Source organism: Haliotis rubra, unplaced genomic scaffold (genome assembly GCF_003918875.1).
Source record: "Haliotis rubra isolate DU_JTF1 unplaced genomic scaffold, ASM391887v1 Scf416, whole genome shotgun sequence".
Taxonomy (NCBI): domain Eukaryota; kingdom Metazoa; phylum Mollusca; class Gastropoda; order Lepetellida; family Haliotidae; genus Haliotis; species Haliotis rubra.
In genome coordinates, this window is record NW_025767098.1 from 378312 (window position 1) to 406295 (window position 27984).

Consider the following 27984-nt stretch of genomic DNA (forward strand, 5'->3'; position numbering starts at 1 on the left):
CTCTCTTGCTTGCTCCATAGGCCTGACGCTGTCCTGCCGGCAAGGTGGGCTCCCCAACCTTTTAGTGACGCGTCTGCGTAGAGATGTGTTTTCGATTCCGGCTCTACTAAGGAGACGCCTGCGCAAACATTCAATCTCTTGGTCCACCAGAGTAGATGTGGTTTGACGTAATCTGGTAGACTGAACGGTAGAGGGTCCTCGAGATGAGCATTGATGAGGACTTGTAATGGACGCAATTGAAGCCTGCCTCTGAGTGTCAGGTCTTGAGCTGATGTGAGTAGTCCCAATAGGCTCTGCCACTGTCGTAGTGGTAACGGAGAGAGTAGGGCTTGGGGAATCAGTTGTTGGATCTTGATCCATCTGTCCTCCGGGACTACTAAACGATTCTGAGCTGTAAGGAATCGTATACCTAGAAAATGCAGATCCTGGGTTGGTTCTAGGTCCGACTTGAGTAGATTTACTAACCAACCTAATTGAGTTAGTAACTTGATTATAAAGTTCAGCTGTAGTCTGAGACGCTGTGGATCTGGATCCACTTGTATACCGTCGTCTAGGTAAAATGCGCTCCGCAGACCTTGACGATGTAGGTATGAGACAATAGGCTTGGTTACTCTTGTGAATACCCAAGGGGCTGAAGTGATTCCGAAGGGAAGTACCTTCCATTGGTAATGTTTGCCGTCTAGGATAAATCTTAGATATTTCCTTGAGCTGGGATGAATCGGAATGTGTAGATATGCGTCTTGCAAATCTATGCTGGCCATGTAATCTAGTGGACAAATTAATTGCCGCAGTTGTGGTAAATGTATCATGCGAAACGTTGGTGGTTTGCATAGATATTCTCTGTTGAAGGTGCTCATGTTGTAAATGAGACGATACTTCTCCTTGGAATTCTTTTTCGGGCACTAGGAAAACTGGGGAGTAGAAACCTGGTACGATGTTTCGTTGATCCAGAACTTCTAAGGCCTGTTTGTTTAGCAGAGACTGTACTGTTTCTCTTAACATAGGTAGTTGAGCCGGTTGAACGTTGAACCTTGGTGGGGTGACTGTTGACGGCGGCTTGGTCTTGAGTTGTATGAGATATCCGTGCTGTAGGATGTTGGATACATAAGGATCTTGTAGTATTCCCCAGTTTTCCCAGTGTAGTTGAAGACGTCCACCCACTTGAGAAGGTTGTACTGGAATGACTGGGGGTGGAAGACTCCAGTCGTTCCGAACCTGCCTTTCATCGTTTAAATCCACGGCCACCTCTGGATGATCTGCCTCTCGCTGATCCTCCTCTAAATTTGCTGTATGGGCTTGATTTAAAAGAATCCTTGGGATTATTAGCAGCAGCTAGTTTCTTGTCCCGTGCTCTCTGTAGCCCTGAGAACTTAGACTTGCCCGAGTATCTCTGTGCTGACTGTTTAAAGGCGTTCGCTAAGGTATCCATGGATCTAATCATAAGTACCTCTCTGGAATCTTTAGATACTTCTTTGGAGACCTTGTTAATGTTGCCACCAAACAGAAAGGGCGATGACCATGGAGCTGTGTAAAGAGGCTCTGTGAATTGCTTATTCCAAGAGCAGGAGGCTAGTAGTCCTTGCCTACGCATCATGGTAGTAGTTTCAGTAAGCGCTGAAAGGTGTTCTGTAAGGAATTGGTGGTCTTTTTTCTGCATGAGTAGAGCTGAATAGATCATTCTGTCTTCCTCATCTGTAGAATTCTTGAACTTGGTGATGAGAGTCTCATTAATAGTTCTAGACCTATTTAATCCGAAGAACATCCTCCTGGAAATGGTATCTAATTGGGCCAGTTTGCGATCGTCTACTCTGTAACTTCTGGACTTGGTATCCGAGATAAGTTGAAAGTTGTCATCAATATCCTGGGCCTTGAAAAAGGGTTCCATATTATGTCCAGCAAATTTCTTGGCATTGAAGACCGGTAAATGAGTAGATTGGGCTTTAGTGGATTTGGAGCAGGCTGTATCTAGTTTAGCTGGTACGGCTGCGATTGGGTCAATAGGAGGTAAGGTGATATAATCTACATCATCATCTTTCATCAAGTAAGTCTGAGTTGCATCCTCGTTCTTTGATGGGGAGGCAAGTTGTAATTCATTCACCATCCAATATCTTATCTCAGCATCTGAGAAAATGATACCATCCTCCTCTTCTGACGTATGGTCATATGTCGGAGTCCTAGATCTATGGGAAGATCTATGTGAGGACTGTGGAGAACGGACTGACGAGTGGCTAGTGTACGGAGACCTTGGAGAAGACATCCTTCGCGAAGGCTGGCGGCTTCGCGAACGGTGAGGGCTTCGCAAACGCTGTGGGCTTCTCGACACTGGGGCTTCAGCGAACGCTGGTTGTTTCGCGAACGCTGGGGGCTTCGCGAACGCTGGGGGCTTCGCGAAGCTCTTCTAGGCGAGGTAGAAATGGAACCACTTAGCCTTCGCGTCCTTCGCGAATGTCTCGAGTCAGTGTCCGAATCGACATGTGAGCGCTTGCTTCGCGAACGACCTCTGTGAATTACAAGGTGCGTGCTCGGCGAAGCGCTCCTTCTCCGCGAAGCCTCTCGCAATAGGTGAGGCTCTAGCTCCTTCGCGGAGGTGGCCTGGGACTTCCTATGCAAAGAGCTCGCTCCGGGCTGGGATGCCCTTCGCGGAGGCTCGTCTGTGGGCTCTGGGGCCCTACGCGAAGCCAAGGCGGGCTCTGGGGCCCTGTATGACTTAAAATGGGTTGGGCTCTGGGGCCCGTGGCTCTGGGGCCTCTGTAAACCGTAACGGTCTTCCATCAGCCTCATGATTTGGTTGACCAGGTCGTCTGAGGCGGTCTGCGCTGATGATGAGGGTTGTCTCTCTGCGACGGTGACGGGACCCTCAGTCAAAATTTCTGGTGACAGCGTAGGCATCTCCGGTTGTGTGTTAATCTGCGCTGAGGTGACAGTCGCGGATACCGGACGTTTCTTGTGACGAACCTCTGGAATGATAATCGGAATGTCATCATCATATAAGGCTAATTCTGTGACTGGTAAAATATCAGAGGCAAAATTATTAGATTTTGTAGACTTCCCTTTGACGTTGTAGACCTGGGTGTAATGGCGCGCATGAGATGATATGGACGCTTTGCTAGTCTTAGACTGAGAAGACGACAGATCTTGAGACGCAGGTCGCTTCTTGGACATAGCGGACTGCGTCCCACGCTTATCCCCCGAGGGAAACTCAGGCATGCCACCAGCCGGTGGCGGGTCGTCAGTCAACAGTTGACAGGGAACATTAATATGTGATCTATTAGCCATGACTGAGATTTGTTTACGAGATTTATCTGCCTTCCGTCTAAAAACGGAACATAAATATTTATCAAAGGCAGAAATTGGTAAATTAATACAAAATTTACAACGAGAAACAAATGAACATGGAGTAATGCAACTAGGGCATTTTAAATGTGGGTCTGTCGCAGAGTAACGTAGTTTACAATCTGTGCAGATTCTCATTAACGTAAACTGCTGAACAAACACGGCGAACCGTGAATAAACAGCAGAAACACGATTAATAATCAATGCAAAATTGAATAAGGATACTAGTAACACCTCTATACTAAGTATAAGAGGTACTAAACTAAATTTAAATAAAGGATATAGTGTGTTGGGAGACACAGGCGCTCTCACGTCCAGCTCACTGGGCGAAGAAGGAGAGAGTGAGGCACATGGGGGCAGGTGGCGCCCTCGTTCTCGCGCCATCGGAAGGGAGGTTACTCGTGGTGAGTACTAATGAGTGATTTTTTATTGAAGGGAACTTCAATTGGGAGATACACGTGTTCCACTAGGTTCGCAAGAAGAAGAAGACAAGCAATAAGCATGAGTCAGGATAAGGAAAAATTTGTATAATTCTGAAAACGTAGGAATGTTGTTAAATCTAGCAGGTCAATGTAGCAAGAAACTCGAATTAGGGCTCATGTTTTATCTCACAAGGTTACCGGTATGTCACGTACATGTTTCTCAAAATTTAGTGGAAGCCCGTGTTTTCCATGAACTTGTTTTGTTATTTTTCAATATATTTGCATGCATATATTTGGCATTTTATTATATAATCGAATAAGATTTCCTTTCGTACCCATCACCTGATTTGAATTTTGCAAATATACATTTTCAAATAATCAATGAAGTACACCAATATAAGGGACCATTCCACAGGCCCCCACTGCGGGTCAGAAAATCGATAAACTAGGCCCCGGTTTAGTATCAACACCCCCTACTACACTGCGGGTCAGAATATATAGTAGGGGTGTTGATACTAAACCGGGCCTAGTTTATCGATTTTCTGACCCACAGTGGGGGCCTGTGGACCATTCACAATTATATGGCTGTGGGTGGGGGTGATGATTGTAAGGGTGGGGGTGGGGTGGGGTCACCCATTTTGTTCAGGGGAGCTAAGGGGGTCAGCATTTTTGTACACACGCACTATGTTTAATATGATGCTTAGAAATTATGGGAAGGGGAGAGGGCGTCATAGATATGCAGATATGCATATGTACATGACATGCAGGGTGGAGCGTCACTTATTTCGTACATACACTTTACGGGGAAAGGGTAATTCACATTGTACATGCTTCTCCATAAAAATCATCATCACCCCCAAGCCATACATTATGAACGGTCCCTAAGGGCAGCTATACAAAATCGAATAGAATTTATCAACATTTTATATTGCATCACATTATCATGAACATTTGTTCGTTTGAATAGGTCTATCAGTAAATTATGCATTGAGCACGCTCTGAACCCTGTCAACATATGCATATTATTTTGGGGGAGGGGGGGGGGGTGGAGAATGGTGAAAGGAAATCTTTCTCAGATCATGCAACGAAAATTCACATCAAAATGTCTTGTGCAAGTCTTTGTTAGGGATGAAATTGCATATAATTTATTTGAACTTTTATTTATTTACAAAATGTGTAACTTCACTAATGATTCTTTGATGGGACAATTAACAAAACTGCACTCACAGACTTTCATTCTTACACTTGTTTGGAAGGATGTGATGATTCATGTCTCTTAAAGGTTAAAATGTTACATACAAAAGAAGTAATTAAGTAAGGAACATTTAATTATGAAATAAGATATAATTTTAATGGAATTTGCAGAAATCTCATCTTCGAAGACTGGGTGGCAGCAATTTTGTGGATCACATAAAAGGAGCAATGCTAAGGTAACAAGTTTTTAACATTTCACTTGTTTCCAGTATATCCACCACAAAGGTTGATCATGTAAGAGAATAATTTGACAATGATTTCTCCCGAGATGTTTAGTTTAATGAGCACTCCCTTGCTTGGCCATATTGTTTTGCCGTAAAGAGCTGGATCTTGAGATAGCACTGCCTTGAGAGGACAGAAGTCATAAATTTATAGAGATATATAGATGTTTATTGCTGGGAGACACACTCTTCAGGTATTTGGTCAGCTGTAGAATTTGAATATGATGTTTCTTTATTATTGTCAAAGTGTAGGTTTTCATTATTTTGCATTTAAATGTGTATGCAGTGAAACATACTACATTTGGAAGAGTCCATTATTTAGAGTACAGGTATTGTTAGATATCAGCATTTTATGTACATGTTCCTTGTCAAGATCATCTATCGAGTATATTAGAGAGAAGGTGTATATTTGTAGTGTTTTAAATCAGAGTTATTTTCAGTGTATGACCTACATTTCAATATGTTTTGGCCACCTGTCACCCCTTTGGTCAAATAGAGTAGGACTTCCACTTCTTGGAATTGAGAGTCAGAGATACACTGTTTCCAAGAATTTATGTATTGCCAGCGATGTTTGTTTTCGGTACATTTAAGTCTTTTGAGTGTAGATTGGAGTTGTAAGAGATGTTATTCAGTGTCTTATTATTCAGGGTATGATAGATTATTTCTGGCAGTGTAGAGTTTAATCTCATTATTTTATTGTTCACGATTCAGAGAAGCATAGTTATGACGTCGCAGAGATATTATAGGCACACATAATTCATTATATGAGAGATTTTCTAAGCCGTTCCTATAAGAGATTAAGTGTAAACATTTCTGAATTATGAAGAAGTTATTTATCTGAGTTTTATGAGTGTACAAATGACAAAGAGAGACAGAGTAGATAATAGGGAATATATTGTATACTTATGAGAGCTCATTATTGTTTTCAGAACTCCATGATCCATACTTCCTTGTGTTTGGAAATAAATGGTGTTGGAAGACCTCCCACAATAGACTTGTTCTTTGACCTGTGAACCACCACCCATTTTGTTTTCTTATTTAATGTAAAATGGCTTTTGTTACAATTTATGACTCCTGTTAGCAAAATTGCTACATCAGTACAACTCCTATTTAATTTGAAATAATCGTTTCAGAGAATCTGTAAAGAAAACTAAATCTGACAGAATAACAACAATCTTCCATTGTTTTGCAGGACAATGTCAAACAATTTGATGTCAAGAATGAATGTTGATGGGCAAAACGGCAAGTTTTCTTTTAAGAATACAAGGTTGTATTCAATCATCTCTGGTAATTTAATTACCAAATGCAGCATTTTCATCATGACCATAGCAAATAAAATATGACAGTAAAGCATCGTCTAATTCATCCTAATTCATAGTCTAATTGAATAATCAACTTGCAATTGAGGATTTTCTTTGAAAATGTTTAAGAAAACTTCCATTCCTTTAGTTGAAAATATAAATTGTTTACACTTTTCGTCACATTTTGTATTGATGCTGTTCATATGTTCACATGCCATGTTGCAGCAGTGAAATGAACCTTTCAAGTGATTGATTAAACAAATACTTGAATCATTTAAGACAATATATCTTCCATATAAATTATTCATGTATTTAAATATAAAATTTCAGAATGTGTCCTATCTCATGGGAATGAGATGGGAATGCATCCGAAGCAAATTTCAAGAAAGAGTTAGGAATGTTTCTGAAGTATCCACCTGACCGCCAGTTCCTGGTCATCTTGGATCCCTTTCATGGTGAAAGTAATTGCATTGTGTTTATTCAGGGGTCTGTCTAATAGCCGAAATTCAGACAAAATGTCTTCGCGGGACAATTTCCACCTTTTCAAGCTAACAATACAACAGTAAATAGTTTTTCTTAATTTGGAATACTCTTTTCTTCTTACTGGATTTATACGTCCAACTGACATAAAACATAAATGAACATTATATTGAATGTGGAATTTTAACCAAGTATTTTATCTGGTAAATATTTTTACTGCAATTTTATGTTTGAACACTGTTTATTGCAGGTAGCTTTTTGGGTATTTTAGCTGGATGCATGAGTTTGGTGCTACTTTAGTGTAGTTTAAAGATGAAGTGGGACTCTATTTACAGGAAAGCGTAATACCTCCCAGACACAACCCATTTTCAACGTTAATAATATGTCAAACTTCAACGTTGATTCCACGTCGGATATCTACGTCTAAAAAACTTTCATATACAACCACGGAACAACCCATTTTCAACGTTAATAATATGTCAAACTTCAACGTTGATTCCACGTCGGATATCTACGTCTAAAAAACTTTCATATACAACCTTTTTTCAACGTCGATAATAGGTCAAACTTCAACGTTGATTCCACGTCGGATAGCTACGTCTAAAAACCTTTCATATACAACCTATTTTCAATCTAATTTCAACGTTGAGGACCAACCTATTCTCAACGTTGAAGTGCCTGCTGAGTGAGCCCTGCCATAAAGCCACAAAAACAGCAGAAAGACTGGACCATATGAATTCAAGGCCTCCTATATAACCATTTCATTTTTAAAATTCCAAATTTTCCAGGGGGATGTACCCCAAAACCACCACCAGTGGACTGGTCCTTCCACCCCTACCATGGGGTGCTGATGACCAGATCTCAGTATTGTTGCTACAGTAATGATGCATCATAGACTCATCCAAAGGGGGAGTGCGCTTTTGTGCTGAAAGTTTATTAAATGACCATTGAAACTCCTGAGAAAATGGGTGAAAATGAACTGTGCACTTCCCCCCTTTCTGAACTGCGCACCCCCTTTTTCTCAAAAAGCAGTATCCGGCCCTGTACATCACCAGAGTTTAGTTTCACCTGTCAGTCATCACGCTGTGGTATAGAGGTTTATTCTGAACATCATAACCATAATAAGCATACCTGAAGCAATGGGATAATTTTTCCCATCTGTACTTGGGCATCTCCATCTTCCAGACCTGCCTCAGGTTCTACAACAGTCACAACAAACATGACGGTCATCAACAAAAACACTTTAAAACAATATACTGACTACAACAATTATATTTGTACTTCAAGTCCAGTAAAAACAAATAAGGCAAATCATCAATTCCAAACCCATATTGCATTACCTCTTCTTACATGTCATCCTGTGTGTAATATCACTATCTTGCATGACAAAATCTCCATCAAAATTTTTAAGACATGATATCATGATTTCTATTTTTCCTATCAGCAACTTTCCACAGAATCTCTCTCACAAAACTGTAATTTTCTCTTATCCTGACTCATGATCTTTTGCTTATCTCCCTTTCCCTTGCGAATGGTAGTGGAACACTCGAATCCCTTAAAGTTCCCGAAGTGAACGCGTAAAAATACACTCACCCACGAGTTACCTCCCTTTTCCAGCGTAAACAGTCATGTGACCAGCCTTACTTGTCACTCTCTCCCTTTTCGCCCGAATGGATGGTTGGGCGAGCACTGGAGTCCCATATACGGCATTATATCCTTTTTATTTAGATCCTATTCTTCAAAATTACGCTGTGTATGGATTTGGCAATGACTACTATGTATTACATGTAAAAAAATCGTAAAAATTATTTGTATTTGTGTCATAATTTCATCATTATGTAACTTTGTTTACATTTCACTAATGATTCTTTGATGGGACAATTAACAAAACTGCACTCACAGACTTTCATTCTTACACTTGTTTGGAAGGATGTGATGATTCATGTCTCTGAAAGGTTAAAATGTTACATACAAAAGAAGTAATTAAGTAAGGAACATTTAATTATGAAATAAGATATAATTTTAATGGAATTTGCAGAAATCTCATCTTGAGAAGACTGGGTGGCAGCAATTTTGTGGATCACATAAAAGGAGCAATGCTAAGGTAACAAGTTTTAACATTTCACTTGTTTCCAGTATATCCACCACAAAAGGTTGATCATGTAAGAGAATAATTTGACAATGATTTCTCGGAGATGTTTAGTTTAATGAGCACTCCTTGCTTGGCGCCATATTGTTTTGCGTGAAGAGCTGGATCTTGAGATAGCCTTGTGAGAGGACAGAAGTCATAAATTTATAGAATATATATAGATGTTTATTGCTGGGAGACACACTCTTCAGGTATTTGGTCAGCTGTAGAGATTTGAATATGATGTTTCTTTATTATTGTCAAAGTGTAGGTTTTCATTATTTTGCATTTAAATGTGTATGCAGTTAAGAAACATACTCTGCGATTTGGAAGAGTCCATTATTTAGAGTACAGGTATTGTTAGATATCAGCATTTTATGTACATGTTCCTTGTCAAGATCATCTATCGAGTATATTAGAGAGAAGTGTATATTTGTAGTGTTTTAAATCAGAGTTATTTTCAGTGTATGACCTACATTTCAATATGTTTTGGCCACCTGTCATCCCTTTGGTCAAATAGAGTAGGACTTCCACTTCTTGGAATTGAGAGTCAGAGATACACTGTTTCCAAGAATTTAATTAGTATTGCCAGCGATGTTTGTTTTCGAGTACATTTAAGTCTTTTTGAGTGTAGATTGGAGTTGTAAGAGATGTTATTCAGTGTCTTATTCAGGGTATGATAGATTATTTCTGGCAGTGTAGAGTTTAATCTCATTATTTTTATTGTTCACGATTCAGAGAAGCATAGTTATGGCGTCGCGAGATATTATAGGCACACATAATTCATTATATGAGAGATTTTCTAAAAGCGTTCCTATAAGAGATCAAGTGTAAACATTTCTGAATTATGAAGAAGTTATTTATCTGAGTTTTATGAGTGTACAAATGACAAAGAGACAGAGTAGATAATAGGGAATATATTGTATACTTATGAGGAGCTCATTATTGTTTTCAGAACTCCATGATCCATACTTCCTTGTGTTTGGAAATAAATGGTGTTGGAAGACCTCCCACAATAGACTTGTTCTTTGACCTGTGAACCACCACCCATTTTGTTTTCTTATTTAATGTAAAATGGCTTTTGTTACAATTTATGACTCCTGTTAGCAAAATTGCTACATCAGTACAACTCCTATTTAATTTGAAATAATGGGTTTCGAGAATCTGTTAAAGAAAACTAAATCTGACAGAATAACAACAATCTTCCATTGTTTTGCAGGACAATGTCAAACAATTTGATGTCAAGAATGAATGTTGATGGGCAAAAGCTGTAGTTTTCTTTTAAGAATACAAGGTTGTATTCAATCATCTCTGGTAATTTAATTACCAAATGCAGCATTTTCATCATGACCATAGCAAATAAAATATGACAGTAAAGCATCGTCTAATTCATCCTAATTCATAGTCTAATTGAATAATCAACTTGCAATTGAGGATTTTCTTTGAAAATGTTTAAAGAAAACTTCCATTCCTTTAGTTGAAAATATAAATTGTTTACACTTTTCGTCACATTTTTGTATTGATGCTGTTCATATGTTCACATGCCATGTTGCAGCAGTGAAATGAACCTTTCAAGTGATTGATTAAACAAATACTTGAATCATTTAAGACAATATATCTTCCATATAAATTATTCATGTATTTAAATATAAAATTTCAGAATGTGTCCTATCTCATGGGAATGAGATGGGAATGCATCCGAAGCAAATTTCAAGAAAGAGTTAGGAATGTTTCTGAAGTATCCACCTGACCGCCAGTTCCTGGTCATCTTGGATCCCTTTCATGGTGAAAATGTAATTGCATTGTGTTTATTCAGGGGTCTGTCTAATAGCAGAAATTCAGACAAAATGTCTTGGCCGGGACAATTTCCACCTTTTCAAGCTAACAATACAACAGTAAATAGTTTTACTTAATTTGGAATACTCTTTTTCTTCTTACTGGATTTATCGTCCAACTGACATAAAACATAAATGAACATTATATTGAATGTGGAATTTTAACCAAGTATTTTATCTGGTAAATATTTTTACTGCAATTTTATGTTTGAACACTGTTTATTGCAGGTAGCTTTTTGGGTATTTTAGCTGGATGCATGAGTTTGGTGCTACTTTAGTGTAGTTTAAAGATGAAGTGGGACTCTATTTACAGGAAAGCGTAATACCTCCCAGACACAACCCATTTTTCAACGTTAATAATATGTCAAACTTCAGCGTTGATTCTTATACAAACCTGTAGGGTTATGAATTCTTTGAAGAAAGTCCTCCTTGGGGTACATATAAGCATTAAAATGTCCATTTTAAATCCTCGACAGTTGTAACTATATTTTTAATAAAATATTTACAAAACAAAAACTTCGTTTTGTCTTGTGAGACCACCCTACAGGGCCCCACCGGACCAACACAGCCAAGAGCAGGTAACTCTGCGCCGTCTACCTCGTACCTCACTTTTCATGCTGAGCGTGTCAGACAGAATGAGGGGGGCCGGGGTGGCCTTACCCCAAGGAGGACTTTCTTCAAAGAATTCATAACCTCTACAGGTTTGTATAATTCTTTTCAGAAGAAGTCCTCCTTGGGGTACATATAAGCATATGACAGACTCCCAAAGATATTTGAGGCAGGGGTGGCATTCTGTCTGGCAACAACTAAACCCGTGGTGGAGTGAAATCTACAACCCGATCTGAGAATAGAAAACACCGAGCCACCTGACCGCTGATGTCAATCAGGCCCGAGTGAGGAACTAGAAAGCCCAAGCTTATATGTCAATTGGCTCAATATCAATGACATAAAACCCGCCCCAACCATTACAATGGAAGGAATGTATGGGGACATGCGAAACAACTCCCAACCCTAATATAGCCCCAGCCAGACAATGCGTGGCGAGAGAGGTATAAGGGTAGGGAAGCGTAAAAATTTAAGCTACAAAGCCAATAACCAGGAGTCGAGCTAATAAGTACTGCAAACTAATGCTCGAGATGCAGCCCCTGTTTGGAAGAGGGCTTGCGGGACCTCGATAAAACCAGAGAGAAATTATTAGCCTCGCTAAAACTTTCTGAGAAATCGAGCAGTACAAGCGCCATGCATTTATGCAGTGAAAAACACCACCAAACACTCTCGGTGAGGAGGGTAAGTGTAGGCCACCATCCCACAAAGCTGATTAACACAGACTCCCAAATGCCGAGGCTCGGGAAGAGGGAAAAACTGTAAGCGTGCAAAATCCCTGAATAGCGAAAGCGTGGCGAACATATGTTGGCTCACCATTACACTAACCTGGTCCGCGTGACATGCGGCTCGAAGAGGCATACCAAACAGTGCCCGTGGGGAGTTAGCACCCAATTCCGTCATAAAGGCGGGTTAATAACATATGACTGGTTAAAGCGTTCAAAAGCGGACCCGCCCTCTTGAAGGGGCGTAAAGGGGCGTATGTACACCCAAACCCGACCCAACCGAAAGGATGGTAAGGCTAATCTGATGTAGTGATATGAAATATATATGACATTGAACACAGAACCGATACCAATGACCAGTTACTAGCTTGGTCAGGGTGGCGGTCACTCTCCACTGGAGAGACCGAAAGACCGAACCGAGCACGATCCTTAGAATGCGTGTCAAGTTGGTAATGGCGAATGAAGGCGTTCTGCTGGCTCCAAAAGGCGACAGAACCGATCTCTTCATTGAGCAGTGCGGCTGTGTATTGTCAACAAAGCGGCATCTGCCCTACCAGTCTGCCTTCAACCCCTCGGGGAGGTAAACCCGTATCATTGTAACCATACAATTCACGGAAACAAATAGCGAGATAAAGTCGCTTGCTAGCAGACTCCCCAGTCTTCCGCCACCAAACAGCACACATGGGTACCCGTCACGGATCCCTTTTGTTAGTTAAGTTAAGTGACAGGCGCGGGTGAGCAATCGAAAGATTGGTCCCGGTCGCGGAAAACTGGAGTAAAGGGGTGGAAGTCGCGATATGAGCAGTCCGTGGAAAGCAATATCGCACTGAGTGGTAGGTATCCGAGAGTCGAATCTGGACATGATCAGTATAAAATACTGTCAGTGTCGGGTCAGTGGGAATCGCATGGATGTACCCGACCCTTCTACCAGAGTTCACCACAACAAGTAAAATTCGTCTTCCGTCAACAAGTGAAGTGTGAGAGGCGATATACTTGAAAAATTAGGACCAGACAGCCAATTGTGAATAAGTGGCAATTTTAAGGTGGGCTGGATTAGCCCGGCGAAGGCGGTCGAACCCTGTTCATGCCAGCTCTGACCAGCGATGTGCGAGAGGATGCTGCCTAGGCAGAGCACCATCGAGCGAGGTGTGAAGCGTGGAAATAGCCATGGAGTACCCGGCAATGGTGGAGGTCATAAGGCTCTCAACCAAAGCGAGGTTATAGTAACTCCAATATCGAACTAAGTCCGCCAGAATAGGGATTATGAAATCCCCTATCTGCCACCAGCCCCACCTATCAACACACTGAGCGGGTGTCGAATCCCAGGCAGAATTGTGTCTGCAGCGGTTGCAGAATTCCGTGTGTTATACCGACAGAGGCCAAGCCACCCAGTGAATCCGAGGATTGGTGTGGCGCCCGTGCAAGTGAGAATGTCTGGCGAAGAGGTAATTGAATCCGGCGTCGCGGGATCGAACACCAACCTGACTGCTGTCAATTCCAGCACATTGATGTGCAGGTTGTGACTTCGTCTCAAGAGGCTGCAGGTCACCCAGAACATCGCCCTAACCGGTAGGGATGTATCTGGCTGGACTGAGGCGGCGGTGTCTCCAGGGGTGGGGACCCTCGGGAGGCGCCAGCGTCTGTCCATCTGACTGCGTGAGGTTGACAATTCCGCCCAGTTTAAGTAACTGATGGTGAGGTCCCCAGACTCAACAGTTATCTGAAACCCGCGATGAGTCAGTAAGCCTATATGCGGGTGACAACACGGCACTGCGATCTGGCTATCTGAGCTGTAATAAACCTCAATTTGGTGAACACCCTTGGCACCGTAATGTAGCCTAAGGAGAGCACCGCGAAACTGGTAGCACGTCCGTCAAACAAGAAACCCGAAGGTAAATCTTGAAATCAGGGTGCAATGGAACAAGGAGATGCGCGACCTCGAGGTCGATTGGCGTCGCCAATCCCTGTCTCGGCAGATGAGATCACCCGGCGGTGGTGTCTCCATCTTGAAGGACAGTACCTCTATAAACTTGTTCACTCTCAGATGAGAATGGGTCTGAACATTCCGTTAAGTAATGGCAACTATGAAATAAGTGGAGTCAAACCCACATATTCCTGACCATTGGAAACCACCACACTGGTTGCCTAGCCCAGCAAAGAGACTGGATCTGGGCTCGCGGTATTGTCGCCCGTCTCCGGAAGCCGACACAGGAGTGTGTCGCTCCGCCCGGTGTTCGCGGCAGAATATAGTAACCCCAGCAGTCGGCAACTTAGCGTTTGCCGATGCCTGGGCACCCTGAGGAAGTAGCGAGAAGCTCAACAGACTTCCGTATTCCTCGAAACTGTCCGGTATATGCCCATAACCGCCCTCATCATTTGACTGGCACAGCTACAATGCAGTCCCTAGCCAGATGAGAGTTGCCCCGTCAGATGCAGCCCAGATTAAGCCGTGAAAAAATTCCACCGGCTCTCTCTCCCTTTCCACCAGCTCCCTCAGCAGAGCTGAGAGATCGCGCGCGAGTGGAGCATACAGCGTTGAGCTGAAGAGGGAAAGAACGGCAGACTTAAGGGAGAGTGTGAGGCCTTGTCCCGGATGCGTGCTGGAAGCAGGCTTCCCTCGGGGGCGAACTCCAGCGGTTCGGGTAGTCGACATGGACAACACCTGAGGCAACACAGCCCAGCGATTCTATCTCGCACTTGCCCTCAGGGGCCGAACCTACTTAGTGGTAAGTTCAAAGTAGCGAAATGAGCGAAGCTCAAATCGACTTGTCCACTGTATGCGAGCCTGAACCCGATTCGAGGCACATGTGAGAAGCCTGACAATCAAGGTTTCACAAGCACTCAGACAGACCTCAGGCGGCGAGGTGACAGTCACACCCGGCACTTTCGATGGCATCTAGGTCAATACGTCGATAGACATCAGGCGAGACCTCAACTACGGCGCCGAGACCTGAACTACGGTCGGGAATCTGCGCCCTACCAGTGCGAAGCCTGGGTGGCTACCCACAGGAGTTCAGAGAATCCATGGAGCGAGCTCAGCTGTTCTAGACCGAACCCGATCGAGACACGTAGGAGTAGCCTGATAAATCAGGTTTCCCCAAGTACTCTCCAAAAGCGCACTGGTATAGTCAAACATAGCCTATAAGCTATATAAATACCCATACATACACATGTATGTGCGTCAGTCTTTCTCGAATTCGTGGTTCGAGTTCGAACCCGATCCCCAACACATGGGAGTGGCCTGACAATGCAGGGCTCCCCTGGTGTAAGTGCAGGTAGACCTCGGTGGCGTCGAGGTGATCGGCAGCTTCGTCACACTCAGCGGCCTCTTGGCCAGGGCATCGATAGACATCAGGCGAGACCTGAGCTAACAGCGCCGGGGGGATCTGCTCCGTGCGGGGCCTAAGCCCAGGTCGGTGCTAGTCCGATCTGCAGTCCCGAGACACAAGGGAGTAGCCTATGAATGCAGGTTGCCCCTGGTGGACACAGGTAGACCTAGGGCGGCCGAGGTGATCGGCAGCTCAGTGGAACCCAGACGAGCCGAGGAGGAACCTGCCGATATACAGGTTTCCCGGGCAACCCGACTGACCACGTGGCGCCCGAGGTGTCCCCGAGCTGGTCGGCCTGAAGCGACCGCCAGTCAGGAGCACCAGGGCAAAACCTGCAGGGGCCCGAAACCTGCATCGCCCGGCCCAGGCCCGTGGCGAACCTTTTAGCCCGAAGCTAGGTTAGCCACAAGGTGCGAAGTGTCCCGAGCTGGTCTGCGCCTGAAGGCGACCGCCAGTCAGGGCACCAGGCGAAGACAGGGCAAAACCTGCATCGCCCGGCGCCAGGTGCCCGTGGCGAACCTGAGCCCGAAGCTAGAGTGGCCACAAGGTGCGAAGGCACACCATCACCTGAGCGAAGCCAGGATCAAGCTGCCTGGGAGGGCTGGCGTTCTCCGAGCCAGGCTGGGGCGCGCAGCTCAACCCCAGATCGTCCGATCCACCCGACAACAGGCGTGCTGAGCTCCTTGCGGAACCCAGACAGCACCCGTGTCAATCGGTGGGAATTTCACCACAAGCGACACCTGGTGAACTTACAGCCGAGATCAACACTTTGCGAGCCGAGCTCCTTACGGACCCGGACATCGCTATCAATCATCGAATTGACATTATGTTGAAGAATATGTTGCTGCAATAGTGAAGCAAATTGAGTCATATTTAAGTCAGCAACATTGTTTTGCGGGAAGCGATAAAGGGATTTCCTTAGAAACCTTTTTATCAAATATTATCCCCGCCTGAAGCAGATTAGTGAAAACATAAAATCTGCGTGTCGGGGAAGAATCTTGGCGTGGCGCCAGAACCCAGACAAAAACACAACCTCGGCCTATGAGCCCGCGTTGTGTGTAAGCGTATGAAATATGTATCATAATACAACATAATGTAACAGGAATATTGGCGCAAAGGCGTTTATTATGAGCATCCTTGATGCGTCCGTGGCGTCCTCGGCTAAACACGGAGGTACACTTTATAACCATCCTGTGCGGTAGTGTGCATGGCACAACGCACAGGGCTTAAACTACAACAAACAGAACCACGCCAGTGTTACTAGCAGGAACTGTGAAGCAGCAAACACATAAACACAAGTAATAGCAAGAATAATCCGCGCGGGCGATATATAAATGCTACAAGCTACAGCCATTTAAAAACTAAACATACAATGCAAGAGCAGAAAAGGCTAGCCACCCTCGTGTACTAGTGATAGAGTAAAGTTGAGTGATGCGCGAAGCGAACACTATCAAAATTACTCAACAACGACTTACCACAAATTGGCTGAAAAGAAGAGAATTTGGCCAAGCCTACCATATAATATGCAAACATAATATATGAACTCCCTACTACAAGCTACCAAGAACATATAGCAAGGAAACCCGCGATCGCAGCGGTCCGCCATTTTGCCTGCCACATGGCTGGAAAACAGAGAACCCACGGCAAAGTTACAACAAAGATGAATGAAAATATCCACATATGGCGTCCATCTAACATGCGTCGCGTAGAAAAGGAACCATACATACAGATTGAGACTCTTTTACACTCATCGTTATCGGTGGGAGAGCAAACTTCGAAGCGAACACCGCGCCGCGTCTATTCAACAGAGCGACAGCATGAAAAGTGAGGTCACGAGGTGAGCGGCGAGAGTTACCTGCTCTTGGCTGTGTTGGTCGGTGGGGGCCCTGTAGGGGTGGTCTCACAAGACAAAGCGAGTTTTTGTTTTGTAAATATTTTATTAAAATATAGTTACAACTGTCGTAGGATTTAAAATGGACATTTTAATGCTTATATGTACCCCAAGGGAGGACTTCTTCTGAAAAAATTTCATATACAACCACGGAACAACCCATTTTTCAACGTTAATAATATGTCAAACTTCAGCGTTGATTCCATCGCGGATATCTACGCCTCTAAAAACTTTCATATACAACCTTTTTTCAACGTCGATAATAGGTCAAACTTCAACGTTGATTCCACGTCGGATAGCTACGTCTAAAAACTTTCATATACAACCTATTTTCAATCTAATTTCAACGTTGAGGACCAACCTATTCTCAACGTTGAAACAACGTTGAAGTGCCTGCTGAGTGAGCCCTGCCATAAAGCCACAAAAACAGCAGAAAGACTGGACCATATGAATTCAAGGCCTCCTATATAACCATTTCATTTTTAAAATTCCAAATTTTCCAGGGGGATGTACCCCAAAACCACCACCAGTGGACTGGTCCTTCCACCCCTACCATGGGGTGCTGATGACCAGATCTCAGTATTGTTGCTACAGTAATGATGCATCATAGACTCATCCAAAGGGGGAGTGCGCTTTTGTGCTGAAAGTTTATTAAATGACCATTGAAACTCCTGAGAAAATGGGTGAAAATGAACTGTGCACTTCCCCCCTTTCTGAACTGCGCACCCCCTTTTTCTCAAAAAGCAGTATCCGGCCCTGTACATCACCAGAGTTTAGTTTCACCTGTCAGTCATCACGCTGTGGTATAGAGGTTTATTCTGAACATCATAACCATAATAAGCATACCTGAAGCAATGGGATAATTTTTCCCATCTGTACTTGGGCATCTCCATCTTCCAGACCTGCCTCAGGCTCTACAACAGTCACAACAAACAGGACGGTCATCAACAAAAACACTTTAAAACAATATACTGACTACAACAATTATATTTGTACTTCAAGTCCAGTAAAAACAAATAAGGCAAATCATCAATTCCAAACCCATATTGCATTACCTCTTCTTACATGTCATCCTGTGTGTAATATCACTATCTTGCATGACAAAATCTCCATCACAATTTTTAAGACATGATATCAAGATTTCTATTTCTCCTATCAGCAACTTTCCACAGAATCTCTCTCACAAAACTGTATTTTTTTCTTATCCTGACTCATAATCTTTTGCTTATCTCCCTTTCCCTTGCGAATGGTAGTGGAACACTTGAATCCCTTGAAGTTCCCGAAGCGGACGCGTAAAAATACACTCACCCACGAGTTACCTCCTTTTTCCCGCGTCAACAGTCATGTGACCAGCCTTACTTGTTACTCTCTCCCTTTTTGCCCAAGCGGATAGTTGGGCGAGCACTGGAGTCCCATATACGGCATTATATCCTTTGTATTTAGATCCTACTCTTCAAAATTACGCTGTATATGGATTTGGAAATAACTTCTATGTATTATATGTAAAAATTTTGTAAAAATTATTTGTATTTGTGTCATAATTTCATCATTATGTAACTTTGTTTACATTTCATAAAATCTTGCAGTGTTTGCAGGCACAGGTTATCCGTGGCTGATCCTCACCCCCAATGCCCTTCGTGCATAACACCATGTTTTTCCAGCTTGCGCTGTAATTATTGTGTTGATTTATCAAATCTACAATTTAATCAATATTTGTCTTATATCTATAGACGTGCCATGGATCGGGTGTGGAAGTCATTCAAGTCACGGCTGATAAAACAGGAAATCAGCCTGCAAACCATATGTTGATTGCTACTGCAGAGATTCATAATACTGGTGCTATGTTGAGTACGTACACGGGCAGTCTCTTGGTACGGGGGCCAAGAAGAGAATGGCTACAACACAGTTGACTCCGACTCAAGCCAAGAAAAAGACGTTGTCTTCTTCTACGTCGCAGAAGAAAGCATCTGTTACTAGATCGGAGGGTAAATCTACGCGGCGTAGTAAGTCAATGCATCAGAAATCCTTCAATGAAGAGATACTACCTCCATGAAGTAGACGTTTTTGATGATCCCCCGTTACTTCTACCCGAAGTACCTTTGAGATCAGCGACACAATCGACTTCCGCGACTACTAGATCGTCTCCTGCAACGGTCACAGCAGGCCAGATGTTTGATGAACTACCACCTACCTCTCAACGCAGTGAAGTCGAGGCACACAACTCATCGCTTTCACGAACGCTTCTTCTACACCACAGCAGCTTCAATCAACGCAGAACTTTGATCCAGGTGAATTTATGAGACAATTTACCAACAAGATGATGACAATGATAGAACGCTGGTTCGAGGAAGAAGTGAAGGCTCGGCGAAGCCTCTCACTACTGACACCGTGAGCAAACCTATAGACCTGCGTGAACCTACGGACCTGTGCGAACCTACTCCACATAGAACTATGTCTCAAGACTACGTTGGCGAACGTACACCTTTGTGAAGGTCTCCACAGTCGGACGACTCTGTTATCTTAGAGGAGGGGCGGTGGGGTAACCTAGTGGTTAAAGCGTTGGCTCGTCACGCCGAAGACCCGGGTTCGAATCCCCACATGGGTACAATGTGTGAAGCCCATTTCTGGTGTCCCCTGCCGTGATGTTGCTGGAATATTGCTAAAAGCGGCGTAAAACCAAAACTCAGTCAGTCAGTCAGTAGAGGAGGATAGAAGACATGACATGCTTATTCACCATTCTACATCTGCGAACCCTCAACGTTCGAGAACATCGAAGGATTAATCTCCTACACCTAGCCACTCTAGATCGAGATCTCATATCTCTCGCAGACGTTCACGACGTCACTCATCACGAGACAGAGTTCGCAAAGAGAAGGCTCACATCACAGAGTTTAGCGAAGGGATACATCTAGCAACAGAAATTCGTGAAGAGAAGGCTCACATCACAGAGGTTCGTGTAGAGATGAATCTACAGAGAGAGGTTCGCGAAGAGAGAACTCTCAAGATAGACGTTCGTGAAGGGAGGAATCTTCAGTTCGCGAAAGGATGATGGAGGTTCGAGAAGGGATACAGGTTCGCGGAAGGACGATTCGCGGAGGCATAGCTCTACCGATCAGGAGAAAACTGATGAATAACCAGACTTCGTTTTTTTGGACTCAGAGGTAACAGCTTGGATAGCCAGTGGTTTGAACTTGGAGTCTCCTTCTAAGGATATAGGTCTACACTTATAAGATGTGTAATGACGACTTTAACTCGGTGACTATTCCCCCGTTTGAACCTATATCCAAGGTACCTTCTAACCTACGCACAGCTTTGAAAAAGCTGCAGACATCTACAAGGTTCGAGAACTCTCAGATCTACAGGCAGATAACAGCAATGCAGACATCTACAGGGTTCGAGAACCCTAGGGTTAACAAACCCTTACATCAACAGGCAGGATGTTGACGTCGACTCTATTACCATACGGCTGAATAAAACGAAGCAATGATGAAAACGGATGGTTTTGTCAGAAACTCAACAAAAAGATCTACAACATGTGCGATCTCTACAGTTTACAGCCTGCACAACTCTACAACCTGCATGACCCTTACACCTGTAATAGGTTCAGTTTCGGACGACAACCTACTTGATGAAAGGAATCACTTCATCTACACGGATGCTGAGGTCTTATACCGGGTAGCTGATGGCCTGCGGATATAGTCGTTCACTCACTCACTCCAACCCAACAGAGACGTACGGCATATATGCTGATGACTTCAACTCCAATATGATATCACCTATGAAGCCAATATCTCAAGTAGTGGAGATCCTCAAGGCGACCTTTGTAAAGGGCTTAAGGTTAACAACGCCTTCAAGAATCCTTGAACGGACGTACAGATGATATTATTAACACTCGTCACTCAGCGTGGGGATTAGGATTTTATATCCTATCAACTAGATTCAACATCGGTATTTCTTCAAGATCCATACAGACATACGTCTCGACAGCCTCCTTTGTCATGCTGGTTTATATTATCCCCAATGGAAATACGTGATATATATCACTGAACAAGATTTTACACTTGGAGCAACACTTATTCAAGAGCTTTATATGAGCGGCGTAGAATTACACGGGCTTTTACTCAACCAACTTATTGCACCAGATTTTATGGAGGCCAACTTGCTACAACACCGGTGACGTCATGCTTGAAGCTGATTGGTCCACGTTAGACAACGCCTCCAATTGACAGAGCAGGCCCCAGCAAGTTTACTGACTTGTAAACAAACCCGTGACACGAGTGAATACTTCATCAGCAGCCTTGGAAACAGTATACAACTACGGCCTGTTATCATCATGGGAATCTAATAGATGTCTAGCCTTGACAGCAGGATAAACGATGTTTATTTTGGAAGTTGTTGCTGATAAAAGTCGGTATGAGTACCTGTCCCCTGCGATGCTACACGGTAGCCAGCCTTGCTATAAATAGACAACGCTTCGATGTCAACACAGATCGCCTGCGTATATAAGGGGAAGAATGATGTATCATCACTGCAATCAGAGGTGAGCACTTCCAATTGAACATCCTACCATTTGGAATATCGTAGGCTTTATGATTATTCATACGAATAATCAAGCCTATCGGCACCTATTTACAACATCGAGGTCTACGCAGTGCCGGTTATCAGGACGACGGCATACAGGTTCTTCATAGTGTCAATCAACTCAGACAGCAGCTGAACTTCACAATTAAGTTGCTCACGCAACTAGGATTGCTAGTGAACCTGATGGAGTTGGAGTTAGAATCAAACAAGATCTTCAATTGCTGGGAATAAGAATGATCACAACACAGAATCGAATTGTGGTCCCAGAAGATCATTGGGTCAAGACACAAGCCATGATTCCACAAGCAGTCATCTCTCCGTTAACACTACGAACATGGCAATGTCTACTCGGTCTACTAACCTCGGCGCAGGACTTGACTCGCACAGGAAGGTTACAACTAAGGCCGCTGCAACGGTTCCTGACAAAACATCTGGACAGCATCGACCCTATCTTGCTGCCAGACAATCTTAAGAGGTACCTACTTTGGTGGACCCACAGGTCGAACGTCTGCGGAGGGACCTATTTACAAGAGCCGGCCTTCAACACACATCTCTACGTAGACACATCGATACAAGGTTGGGGTGCACATCTCAACAATCAAGTTGCATCAAGGAAGTGGTCCAAACAGAGCAGCATTTTCACATCAATCTGCTGTAGAGAGAAAGTTGTGATTAACGCCTTACAACTATGGTCGAGCTCACTGATCAACAGAATGCTGATGGTCCACACTGACAACTCTACAGTGGCATTCTCCATAAATCGGCAAGGATCTAAAAGATCACCAAGCCTGCTACAGCTCACATTCCAGTTGTTTGACATCACGGAGGAGGCAAACATCTGGATAAAGGCGTGTCACATACCCGTAACCAAGAACGTGCTTGCAGACGCTCTCTCCCAACCACTGCACCCATCACCTACGGAAAGGATGCTCCATCCAGAAGCATTTCATCATAAGGGAAATAGGATCCCCATGCATAGACCTGTTTGCCACGAGGTTCAACAAACAACTACAGACGTTTGTCTCACCAGTTCCAGATCCTCAAGCCTGGGCAACAGATGCACTGAACGCTTATGCATTTCCACCACTGATATTACTACTGAAAGTACTGTTGACGATCAAACAGACACAGGTGCTACAACTGACCTTGGTCGCGCCATACTGGCCAGCGAGAGTCTGGTTCCTAGATCTAGATCGATCTCAGAAGTCCAACAATCAAGTTACCAGATTGGCCGAACATACTAATACATCTGCACACCAAGCAAGTCCACGGAAACCCGAGACTGTTCCAGCTACAAGTGTGGACCGTATCAAAACATGTTTGAAGGAAAGAGGATACTCCGTCAGGGCAGCCAAGGCAGTAATGCTAGCATTACGCAGATCTACTCGTAACTTGTATGATGACAAGTGGCTGAGAGTTTGAGACTTATGCAAGGCGGAAAGGCTTCATTGCTATGAAAGCTACTCATCCTCATGTGGCGGAATACCTGTGTCATCTTAGACAGACTAGACATCTGAAAGGTTCGACATACCTTGCTGCCATCAGTACAGTCATTACCATGAAAACAGGCATCAAGTTGACGAAAGTACCAGAATTACTTGCTCTGCTGAGATCTTTTAAACTGGAGGACCAGCAAAAGAAGTTCAGAGCTCCAGCCTGGGATCTGAATGTAATTCTACATCATCTTACCAGTGATGCCTACGAACCTCTAGACCAGACTACACTCGAACTGATGACACAGAAGACTCTGTTCCTGCTTGCGCAAAACACGGCAGCTCGAATATCAGAGATACATGCGCTGGACTTTGGTCGGACCAGATTCGACACGGGGCAACATGCTGCAGTTCATCTAGGACTTAGATGGGACTTCACTGCCAAGAACCAACTACCTGGTTAGCCAGATAGACAGTTCCACGTACCGCGCTATCTACAATCCTCGGACCAGAGGATATAGAGGACCTATCCTTGTGTCCGGTCAGAGCCCTGAAGATATATCTTCAAAAGACTAAGACAAGGAGACGAAAATTCAATCACCTGTTCATCCCATTGTCCACAGAGACATCAGTAGAAGTCTCAAGAACAACAATATCATTCTGGATGAGAGCTGTCATGTTGAGAGCCTATAAAGCAGCAGGACCATAACCTCCCAGAGCTTCCAACCCACACGAAGTCAGAGCACTGGCGTCAACATTGGCTCTGCACAGAAATTGCTCTATATCAGCAAATCGGCTGCTTTTGGAAGTTGGATAAGGTGTTTGCCAACCACTACTTCCGAGACATAGCCACTGAAGACGTCTCAGGCATTCACCAATTTGGGCCTCTCGTTGTAGCACAGCAACTAACGGTTCCTCAAAGGCGCTGAGTTGGAAAATCTCACCCTTTATCACGTTGACTTGTTGATAACTTTTACTAAGGAAAAGTATTAGTTTGAAAGTCCATGCACACACTCTAGGACAGACTAGCATGAGTGATTAAAGATCCTGTACGGGTAAAGATCTTACCTGTACGTGAAGGGGTCACAACTCATTTATGATAAAGATCTTATCATAATCTATGGGTTGTTATAAGATATCTAGTAATAAGAAGATACTAGTTTATCTGAAGCCACATGAATCAAGATGATTCAACTTGTCTGAGATGGAAGTAAGACAAGAAGTGGTCCACCCCCCACCCCCCCAACCGAGATATTTTTATACTTATCCTGACTCATGAGGTCAAACCCTCCCTACCTCCCCGCTGGAAACACTTTGGATTGCACAGCAGATCCACTTGCTTGGGCAGAAAAATCAGGAGAGAGTGACAAGTCAGGCTGGTCACATGACTGTTTAACCGGGAAAAGGGAGGTAACTCGTGGGTGAGTGTATTTTAACGTCTGCTTCAGGAACTTCAAGGGATTCAAGTGTTCCACTACCATTCGCAAGGGAAAGGGAGATAAGCAAAAGATCATGAGTCAGGATAAGTATAAAAATATCAATTTTACTTGAAAAATTACATTTTTGACCAGACACCTGTTATAAGCACTGTGTAATTTAAACAGGACTTGATTCCAAATGAATAAATAACCAAATGGGGTGATGGTGTATATCACAACAAACCTGTACATAATAATTTTCAGTGGTCAAGCTAGTTGTTAGTCTTACCTCCTTCCCCATAGAACAGCAAGGCATTAAAGAACTTGGTCTCTGCTTCATGTTTCAAGGCGTCCATCTCAGAACACAAGGATGCTAGAACTGTGATGATCTTGTTGAAAATCTTGTTGTCTGTTCTGATCAGCTGAAGTAAGCTCGTTTGTTCATATGGCAGAAACTGAAAACACATGAACCAGTGTGATCACTGAAATTTTCTGAACAAGTAATAGAGTGAACTTAGAAAGCACTTTTCCCAAAACAAGTGTAACCATAGTAACTGTACTCTGTTACCTAAACTTATAGGTCTACAAGTCAGAACTTCTGTTGCCATGCTACTTCATGTACTTCCACATTAAAAATTAACTGTGTCTCATATAAAGTGAAGTTTACAGTTCAACAAGAGTGGCTTCATTAGCTTTTGAAATCAAAACAATCATTGGGCGCTGTTTGCATTCAAATACCATGTGTGTGAGTATCATGCTCCCCTAACACACAAACATTAAATATGTTAAACAAACATTAAAACTGAGCATGAGTATGTGCAAACAAACTTTGAATCAAGACCATAAACATGCTAAAGATATGGTCCCAGCATGTGTAGACCTTCTTTGAGAGGAATTGGAGCAGTAAGGAATGATATATATGGATGAACAACTTCAGTATTAGAGTGACAACGACATTTCAGTGTAGGAAATGATGAACAGAAGAGATTATTATTTGGAGATTAAATGTGCGCATTCCGACATAATGCATATTTTGCACACGAGTGAACAGAATAAGGATAGCCAGGCAAATATACAAGTGTGAGATGTTTGTACAGTACATTGGGGATTAGGGCTGCAATAGCACAGGGAAGCCAGTTAACATATAGTTCACAATAATAACATTTAACAACACATATAATTGTTATCCTTCTTTATGTGTACACCATCCTGCACCCTACCTGGAGAGCTATAGGGTCAAGTGTCATGTCCCAGGAATCTCCGATGGAGTCATCCAAAGCATCTTCAATGTCCTTTAGCTGCGAGGCATAGTCCTCAAGGAAACTACCATACTTCTTGAGTTGAAGTTCGCCAACTATTTCTGCAAAGATTAACATAGGTAAATATAATAGGAAGCTTTAGGAAGAGTGTTAAGGTGACTGACTGACTGAGTACGGTTTTACGCCGCTTTTAGCAATATTCCAGCAACATCACGGTGGGGGACACCAGAAATGGGCTTCACACATTGTACCCATGTGGGGATTCGAACCCGGGTCTTCGGCGTGACGAGCCAACGCTTTAACCACTAGGCTACCCCACCACCCTGTGTTAAGGTGAGCATGTTTAGATTAATTAGAGCCTTTCATTTCAACTTTCCAATGTTAGGTTGGTTACAATGGGTATTATAGTGGCTGAATCATGTAAGAAAAATATTTTTACAAATAAGTCTAAAGCATATTTGAACTCTACAGTTTACCAGGTCACGGTCAACACTAATTAGCTGCAGGCTCTGTCTCTTGCCTCATCGACTTTACATGCCTCTTCAACCTTAGCTGTGTTTGGGTGAATAATTCATGAATATATCCTTAGCCCTTTCATACCATTTCTGATGCAGTGCCCTACAATCCTTAGGGTTAGGTACCACCATAGAAACAAACAACAGGTACAAATGTCAGGGTTGCATACCCCTGTACAATCCTCCAGGTTAAAAACTGTCACCAGTCATGCTGAGACAAATGGCAACCACAAAGCACTTCACAACAATCAGTCATCTGATCATTTGACTAATGACTGGCTTAAATCCTGCTTGCTCTCATTGCATATTATAATTGGGCCACATTCTGCCATAGAATCTACACTATAGTGTGATGTCACATATAAAACACTCATAATCTACTCTTTATCTAATTAGCCAATATCAAACCAGGGGACTATGGGCGCCAACACAAATAAATACTGCTTCTTTGCCAAGCCATCAGCATCCCCCCATTGTTTACCTGTATGCGTGTGTGAAGTAGCTATTACTCCGCAACACTTTAAACAGTGCTTCCTCAAATTATAATGGACGTATTTGTTAAGAGAGGTGGCGGATCCATAACCAACCTGACATGTTTTGTTGCAAGGGGTCAGAAACAATAAAAAAAAAAGCATCGTAAATGTGTGTTTGATTGGAGTCGGGGTCCAATAGCTAAGGATAGAGATAGAGGTATTGACTTTAACTCTAACACGACTAAACCTACGGATCGAAGAGGAGAGAGCTGGGAATCATGAGGCAATGCATTAGCGCTAAAGTGACTGGTAAACTGAATCTTTACCCCAAACAATTGTATATAAGCAATACATTGAGGGCGGGTCAGGCTTGACCAGCTGTAACAAATAGTGTCACTGTTCTTACTTAAAGATCCATCATCAAATTTGTCAAACTCCCAGTCAGCCGTAGTTGTACCGGAGGCTGCCATTTTCGTCGGCACGCCTCCCTGCCTCTCCTCGTGTCACTTAGTCAACAATTTGCTTATCTGGGTTGCAGTATCTGAAATGACAAGCGTTCCACGGTTTATGTGTCTTTCATCACTGGGATGTAAAGCTTGAGTTTACTTTTACGGGGGTATCAGTGTCTGAAAGATGCCTAAAGACTCACATTTTCGCAAAACCGGAAGTGGAATAAGTATCATGTGATGTTTTGTCACGTGACCAGCCTTTAAAATCCGAGCCACCTTATTTAACCGGGTCCAGAATACAACAAGCAACGCCATCTCCGTCAGTGATCGGTGA

General features: G+C 43.3%; 1 protein-coding gene across 1 annotated transcript; it reads right to left on the reverse strand.

The window, feature by feature from the left end:
• Positions 1-1674: 1674 nt before the first annotated feature.
• Positions 1675-27900, reverse strand: LOC124288367 (WASH complex subunit 4-like). The gene is made up of 6 exons (XM_046724878.1): positions 27851-27900; positions 27608-27742; positions 26175-26314; positions 25244-25409; positions 8143-8210; positions 1675-1692 (listed from the first exon to the last, which is right to left on the reverse strand). Exons 2-6 carry the CDS (start codon positions 27669-27671, stop codon positions 1675-1677), a joined length of 456 nt encoding a protein of 151 aa, XP_046580834.1. The 5' UTR covers positions 27672-27742; positions 27851-27900.
• Positions 27901-27984: the final 84 nt, after the last annotated feature.